Source organism: Austrofundulus limnaeus, unplaced genomic scaffold (genome assembly GCF_001266775.1).
Source record: "Austrofundulus limnaeus strain Quisiro unplaced genomic scaffold, Austrofundulus_limnaeus-1.0 Scaffold42, whole genome shotgun sequence".
Classification (NCBI taxonomy): Eukaryota; Metazoa; Chordata; class Actinopteri; order Cyprinodontiformes; family Rivulidae; genus Austrofundulus; species Austrofundulus limnaeus.
Window position 1 is genome coordinate 2009326 of NW_013952444.1, and position 8433 is coordinate 2017758.

Sequence of the window (8433 nt, forward strand, 5' to 3'; positions counted from 1 at the left end):
ATATATAATGATATATATCCTTATTTTGCATATATAAAAGATTGTATAATGCAACATCAAAAGAACTGAAGAGACAAATACAAAATGCTGGTGAATCTTAACTGGGGATTTCATGTGAGTAAGATATTTGGATAATATCTAAATATAGGGAAATTGTAAGGGAAACATGTTATTTAAATGTTGCGTCAGCGGCAACCCTTCAAACCACCTCCTCATGCAAATCACAAAGGTTGAGGATTCCCTTGGGTTTCATGTCATGGATACTCCCAAATGATGTTTTTACAATATTTTCTTTGGCAAAGAACACACTAGAAACAGGTTTTCCTCCGAGCTCTATAGCCTACTAAACACACCTGGGTTACACAACGGTTGTTGCTGTGGGTGTGTAAACCACAGGTATAACTGCTACTGATATATAATGTGCTTTAAGTTTGTTTATAGAGCTGATGCATACCATAGCTTTGCTTCTGCACAAGGGCATCATATGGCCCGAGGGCCAAAAGTGGCCCTCAGATAGTATTCATCTGGCATCCCATTTAAAATATGTTAATGGGAACCCACATTTTAACAATAATTGATTGATTTATGATGCCTTTATGGAGCACAATGAAATTACATTTACGATGATGACAGAAAATAAAGTACATAATAGACACAAGGTTAACTTAAACTGCAACTGCAAGTAAACATGCAACATTTTATGCATATTTAAGCTAAAATTTTTATTATCTCAAGAACCCGTTCACAGAAAGTATGTCTCCTAGAAGGTAATGTATAACAGGGACATATTTGACAGAGCATGTGCTAACTGTGCTAGCACTTGTCCAAACAGGAAATGGAAGAAAAAGCCTCTCACTTCTGTTGGGAAGAAATTAGCCCTTTGATTGCTTTAAACAACCGACATGACCCACTGGAGACAAAATGATGCCCACCCCTGTTTCATTAAAATAGTGCCAAAGATAAACTAAAAAAAATACATAATCTCAAAATAAAAGCTTATAATGCAAAATGACTAATAAGTTACTTTTACATGTATTAATCTATTAGTGTAGTTCTCACTTAAATTACTATTACACAATGATACACATATTTATGTCAAATATTGCTTATGAAGTAGAAAGTGTGCCATAATAAAAACAAGATGCTGAACTCTCCGAAAAGTTCTGATAGCTTTAAAATGTGATGAAACAACTCTCTCTGAAAAATGGTTAAAAAATAAATACATTTTAAATCAGAAATATTCTGTATGAGCTCAGTTTGTGTAAAACTGACTAAAAACTTTTTTTGTTTAAACGAGATGTTAAAGTGTTTCTCTGCGCTCAGCGTTTGTTCAGACCGGTTTAAACTAGTCCTCCTTTTAGTTTTTGATAAGAGTTGAACGCTCTCCCGGTGAACATTGCCCTGATTAATGATCTCTTTTTGTTTCAGTTCTCACAACAACCTCTGTGTTTGTTGTTCTACATAAACGTCATGCGGCTGCTGCTCGGCCGAGTCTCGGATGGTGTTTCCCATCAAGGTCCACCCACCGCACAGGATGATGTACCATATATGGTAAATTACGTCGCGGGATTCCTTTTTTCTGGAACCTTCCATTTCTCCTTGCGAGTTTTAAAAAACGCGCAACATTCTTCTCGTTTTCGTCGTCGAGCGACTAAAAAAAACAAGCTCTCTTTTGCAAGGTTTGCAGAACTTAGTGGGGAAAAAAAGCGTCTCGCGTCTTGTTTTTGCTGTGTTGTTATGCTAGCTTCTTTTGGTTTCCTCCTCGCGCATTTGAAACACGCCCCTTACGTAGACGTCATCACGCACTGACAATAAAAGCCTCTTCAGCGGCGGAGGAAAGGCAGATTGACTTGAGTAGCAGATTTGGAACTACAGGAAAACAACTAGAAGGACGCTTCCAGGAGTTTCTTTTTACAAGAAACCTACAAAAGGGGATTTCTTTTACTTACAGTTTACATTCCTACTTAAGTGGAGTTTGTTTGGATATTCCTTTTCTGAACCATGATGTTCACCGCTTTCAACGCTGAGTGCGACTCTTCCTCCCGCTGCAGCACGGCTTCCCCGTCCGGGGATAACCTGGGATACTACCCGTCCCCGGCCGGATCTTACTCCAGCATCGGTTCTCCTCAGTCGCAGGTATGTTAAGCCAATAGTTGTACAAAACTATAAAGTTAATAGGATAGCAATAGTTTTTGAACCTCAAAGAAAAAGTTTGAGTGAACGAAATAACTGCTGTTTTCATTCATTCATTCATTCATCCGCCTGAAAACGTCACAGCTGACATCATGTGGATATTTTTAAACAGGCTTTTGCTGCAGGCTCCCCCTTAAATTAAATGTTTCTTATCTTTTTTTTTTTTATTTCCTCCAGGACTTCACTGACCTGACAGCATCAAGTGCCTCCTTCATCCCCACCGTCACAGCCATATCCACCAGCCCGGACCTGCAGTGGATGGTGCAGCCTCTGATCTCCTCAGTGGCCCCCTCTCACAGAGCTCACCCCTACAGCTCCAGCCCAAGCCCGGCTTACCCCAGAGCAGCCGTGAAGGCTGCACCGTCCAGGACTCACGTCTCTTCCAAAAGGGGCAGGATGGAACAGGTAATTATGGTTCGATTACACCGTTATAGCTTCGCAATGATGGCTAAAAGCACATGTAGAGCAGAAAGTCTTACTTTGTTTCATGTCATGTGCAGATAACCCCTGAGGAGGAGGAGAAGAGAAGAATTCGCAGAGAGAGAAACAAGCAGGCAGCAGCTAAATGCCGCAACAGGAGGCGAGAGCTTACAGACACCCTGCAAGCTGTAAGTATCCCAAAAGATTTCATTTATCAACATGGATTTACTGCCAGAGCTAGTAGCAGAGCAATCCAACTAAATGTCACTTCCTCTTTTTTTATTTCTCAGGAAACTGATATGCTTGAGGATGAGAAGTCCAGCTTGCAGAATGACATCGCCAACCTGATGAAGGAGAAGGAAAGGCTTGAGTTCATCCTGGCAGCCCACCAGCCCATTTGCAAAATCCCCTCAGAGCTGGACACGGACTTCCTGGTGTCCTCCATCTCCGCCCCCGTCTCCTGCCACTCCTCCGTCGTGCCTTCCTCCCAGCCCGCCACCTTTACCTCAGCCTCCAACTCCATCTTCTCCAGCCCCGCCTCCGTCGCCGTCGTGTCCGGCAGCGCCGCCGTCAAGATGACCGACCTGGACTCCTCCGTCCTGGAGGAGTCCCTGGACCTGCTGGCCAAGACGGAGCTGGAGACGGCGCGGTCGGTGCCCGAGGTGGACCTGTCCAGCTCCGTCTACGCCAGCCAGGACTGGGAGCCCCTCCACGCCTCCGCCAGCGGCGCCAGCAGTGACTTTGAGCCCCTGTGCACGCCCGTGGTGACCTGCACGCCGGCCTGCACCACCTACACGTCTTCGTTCATGTTCACCTTCCCCGAGGCGGAGACCTTCCCCACCTGCGGCATGGCCCACCGGAGAGGCAGCAGCAGCAACGAACAGTCCTCGGACTCACTCAGCTCTCCAACCCTGCTGGCCCTTTAAAGACTCTTCCACAGACGATAATAATTCTTCCTCAACGAAGCCCGTTTTGAGCTAGATGTGCAGCTTACAGGGCTATGGAGCAGACTTGTATCAGGAAGCTAATTATTTATGATTTTTATCTGTCTTTATTAATATATACTTGCCTATTACACCAATGTAGCAAGTTAATAAGCATGTTTCAAACAATAGTTGTTCTGAGTTCCTATACGATTAAATGGTGCTAGTTAACGAAACTTATTGTTTATTGATCTGTCGTCAGAGCAATAGATATTATTAGTATTTTTTGAGAATTGTGTGATTGTCTGTGAACCTTTTGGTGTGCTTTGTCCTAACCATGGTGTGAGTGGTCTATCAAACTATGAAGTTTTCTGTGAAAACATTTGTGCTTTTAATTTATTAAATTTTTATTTTTCTACATAGTATTATAAGAAAAAAAACCTGTTGTATATGATGTGAATAAAAAAAAACATAGCGATATTTAAATTCAAGTTACTTGTTATGCTTCTGATTTCTTATAGTCACAGTATTTCTACCCACGCACTTTAAAAAAGATATTTCTGATAAATAATCTAAAAATGATCCAGTTCGGGGATAGCAGTATTTTTTTTCCTTCTCCTCCACAGGCTCTATTTATTGTTCCGTCTGTTGCCAGGGCTGGCTGTACGTCAGGGATATGACGTCAGTGCGTTATTTTCCTCTTCTTCTTTTTTTCTTGCAAAGCTATGCGCGATTACGTCTTATTTCCGTGCCCAAATATAGAAGCCTACGGGGAGCAGCTTTTTGCTGTCTGCTGCAGCGGCAGCGAGAAGACAGACAACAGAAAACCCGAAAATTAAAGAAAAAAAATAGACCTGAGCCTAAGAGGGTTTTACTTTAGAGGTAAAAAGAAAAAAAAAAAAACAAAGAAAGGAAAGTTTTCAGCCGTTAGCGTGTCCGCAGAAAAGCGGAAAGGAGCCTCGCGCTTCTTCCGTAAACGTTCACGTCTGAGAAATCGCACGAGGATCCGAAAGCGACGCTTCGACCACAAACTGGTGTCGGTTTTTGCGTCTTCGGTTCTGAATGCGTCAAAATGCATCAGAGCCGCGACCCTGAGACGCAGAAATAAAAACATTCTCAGAAATGATTTATGGGCCATGGTTAAAAAGCAGGAAGATGTTTGGACCTGAAGCAAAAGGTTGACAGCATGTAAGGCTAATATCGATTTTTTTTTTTTTTTTTTTTTGCTGAAGTCTGTCTGTTAGCGAAATATCTCATGATATATGGAACAGATTTAAATGAAACTCTCAAGTAGTAATGTCTGGATGTACCTCTACAACTGATTAGCTTTTGGGTTGTACACAATACAAGAAGACCAGCACAGCTAAGCAGAATTACAAAACACAAAAATAGTTAAACCTTAGCCAGTTTTACAAATTTTCAGCTATAATTTGACATGTTAGTAGTTGAGAGGCTTCCCCATCACATACTCTAAGTTTTAACTAAGTGCACAAGATCTGATGTTAAAATCTGCCTTTAACTACTAAGAGTCAATTATATCTGTCTGTTATCAAAATATCTCATGGACTACCTAACAGATTTACATGAAACTCCCAAATACTAATGTCTAGATGTACCTCTACAACTATATAACTTATAGAGTCGACACAATGCAAGATGACCGCCACAGCTAAGCAGTCTTACAAAACACAAAAGTACCCAAAACTCAGCTAATTTTACAAGTACTGAGCAATAAATTGGTGTGTAAGTAGCTGAAAGGCATACCCATCACTTGCTCTGAGTTTAAACAAAGTGCATGAAATTTAATGTTAAAAGTTTGCCATTAACTATCCGAGTCAATTGTATCTGCCTGTTAGCAAAATATCCCATAAACTACCTAACAGATTTAAATGAAATCTCTTGTGGGATAAGCGTTTGGTGCACATCGGCAAATGATTAACTTTTAAACATAAAAACAATAATTTTTAAAAACTGTTTTTGTTCCCTTAATGCTTTAACATCAGCTATCGCTAACTAACTTTGTTAGCAAGAGTTTCTCATGAAGAAGAAGATAAATTTTAAAAAACAAATAATTTGAAATAGCATTTGGAGTTATCCCAATAAAAGATGACTTCATTTGACATCTGGTAAACCTTTGTTCGTTTGGTTGCAAATACATTTGCGAGCCACGAAAACACAGACTTATTACAAATCCCATTTATGTCAAATAAGAGGCAAAACTTCTCCGATTGCTTCGACGACACTAACAGGTAATGTGTTCCTCACCGAATTGTGCAACACTTAAATAAGCTTAAAATCCTTATACGTTTATTTTTCTTTTGTGCTAAGTTCGTTTGATTCATCTTTATTTCATCATGTACGGGATGGTCGGAAGAGGGGTTGCCTAATAGCTTTGACAGGAAGTGCGCAGAGTGTGTGTGTGTGTGTGTGTGTGTGTGTGTGTGTGTGTGTGTGTGTGTGTGTGTGTGTGAAAGACACACACGCACTGCTCTGTGGAAGGCTATGTCTGACAATAACTAACTAACTCTGACGTTTGATGGTGTGGTCACACCCTAATGTGTAACCCAACACCATGATGTGGCACTTTAAAAGGCCTTTCCCATCAGATTTTGTAGGGAAAATAAATTTTAAGCAGTTTTAATAGTCAAAATGTGCAAAAAATTTGAATATTTATGTTTGCGTACGTTAGAGCTTCCTGTTTCATTAGCTTGCTGCTGTTGCATAAGAGCCACAACTCTGACTAGATGTGTTTTCTTTTGCACTTTGATGAGCAAAACCTCCTTTTTTCCCCCCCTCAGTAAAGCTCATATGCGAGCAGGTCTATTAATATCCCTCTGCCGGGCTGCAGGGAGATGGGGTAGCAGCAGAAATAGCAGGTGCCTATTGCTTCTTTTAAACATCAGCATCAACAGCAGTAAAATTAGACCAGTGTGACGCCAACCTGCGTCGGTGCTGCAGCCCATCGGGGAGGGAAGCAGGCAGTGTATGGCGATCGCAGAAGGAGAAAAGGAAAGTAAGGCATGGGCGAAGGGAAGGAGAGGAGGAGGAGGATAGGGAGGGAGGCAGACAGAGATCCCTGCCTCTGTGGAAGTGCGAGAACAGTGATGATGGAACAGAGTTCGCCTACGTGACGACAAACACAACAGCTCCGTTTGGCTCGGAGAGCCCAGGTACTGTTTGTGATGAGAGGGGGCTTACAAGTGATTTACGAAGCCATAAATGGTCTTCCTCCTGTGGCTGAGGGTCTCATTGAGTGGGGGGGAATAATGAGTGAAAAAAATCAGTCTTAAAACAAAATCAGTGCGTTGCATTGTCATCACGACACAATGAAGATATCCTTATGTTAAAGGGGCTCACTGCAAATTCATAAAGACTGTTTAAGAAACAAAAATCTACACAACATCTTTCTGATATCAATGATTTAAGTGTCCGTGGATCAAAAAGACACGCCACCAGCTACGTGCGTTTGTTTACCTGCGTAAACAGCCGAAGTGACTGAAAATAGGTCAACAATGATGACGTTCATGAAAAAGCTGTTTGGGTTGAAGAAGTCCAACAGGTTTGACGTCGTGGGCAAGCAAAAGTTTTGCATGTGTTTGAATGCTGATATTTGTTGTTATGGCATTCCCATGCCCTGTTTGACCCTTAATTTATATTTATTTATTTCACTTTCAGACTTTAATTTATTTTATTTAACAGGACAGTGCATATTAATAACTGTGATGTGCCAGAATTAGCCTAAGGCTAGTTTTCACCTACCACTTTATACATCAAATGCATGCTTATTCACAACCAAAAGGTCTTGATTCAGCTGAGTGCTTTGTTTACATTGAGCGTGTACCCGCATTTTAGAGTGATCTATAAATACCTGGAAAACTATAGACGTAAACTATTTTAACCTGCACTGTTTAGATGAGGTTCAGTACAACCGTTGTTTTTAGTTAGTTTTATTTTATCCTTTGCAACGAGGAGCTTTAGTTGTAACATTAGGGATTATTTGATAAACATTTACTTCAGCTGAAAAGCAAACATTGTAAAAAAATTTGTAGGCTGATTAGTCTTTATTAAACGTAGATACAACTCTTTCCTTCTCTTCCTCTGGTCCATGTTGAGTGTGGTACACTGTCACCAAACAGTGAGTACCTGTAGCTCTATATACTGACTGATTACAAGATTGTAGACACATGTGATGCTAATTAGTGGACACGCCTTGATTTAGCAGGACACTTTGGTCACATTATTTTCAGGGGTAGCATCGTTTCTGTCCAGGCCTGTTTTATGAGTTTTATTTAAAAAAAAGAATTTGTTGACTTTCGTTTGTTCAATTTTATAGAATTTTTATTTATTGTTATTTTTTGTCAGATACAAGCTATTTCTGTGACCGTTGTGGGTTTTTCTTTCTTTAAACAACAACAATTTTGTCCACGTGTGCATGTGATATAGCGTTAGCTCCCAAGCAAACACACACATATATGGTGATATACCATTAGCTCCCGAGCTAACACACACACACACACACATGTACGTGTGTGTGTGTGTGTGTGTGTGTGTGTGGCAGTTTAGCATTATCTCCTGAGCTAGTACACATATATGGCTCTATAGCGTTAGCTCCTGAGCTATTGCCATATAAAGCTAGTTCTCGAGCTAATAATGTTAGTTCAGCAACTAATATCACATGCACACGTGGACAAAATTGTTGTTCAATTTTATAGAATTTTTATTTATTGTTGTTTTTTGTCAGATACAAGCTATTTCTGTGACCATTGTGGGTTTTTCTTTCTTTAAACAACAACAATTTTGTCCACGTCTGCATGTGATATAGCGTTAGCTCCCAAGCAAACACACACATATGGTGACATACCATTAGCTCCTGAGCTAATATATGTATATATATATA

General features: G+C 40.7%; 1 protein-coding gene and 1 long non-coding RNA gene across 2 annotated transcripts in view; both read left to right on the top strand.

Moving 5' to 3' along the window:
* The first annotated feature begins 1841 nt into the window (after nucleotides 1–1841).
* Nucleotides 1842–3854, top strand: LOC106516916 (proto-oncogene c-Fos). The gene is made up of 4 exons (XM_014007525.1): nucleotides 1842–2136; nucleotides 2371–2598; nucleotides 2694–2801; nucleotides 2904–3854. The coding sequence occupies exons 1-4, from the start codon at nucleotides 2002–2004 to the stop codon at nucleotides 3537–3539; spliced, it is 1107 nt and encodes a 368-aa protein (XP_013862979.1). The 5' UTR covers nucleotides 1842–2001; the 3' UTR covers nucleotides 3540–3854.
* A 453-nt stretch (nucleotides 3855–4307) lies between these two features.
* LOC106516920 (uncharacterized) overlaps nucleotides 4308–8433 on the top strand; it is a 7504-nt gene continuing 3378 nt past the window's right edge. Inside the window, exon 1 of the long non-coding RNA XR_001310138.1 lies at nucleotides 4308–4724. This is a non-coding gene — a long non-coding RNA (uncharacterized LOC106516920). The remainder of the gene's footprint in view (nucleotides 4725–8433) is intronic.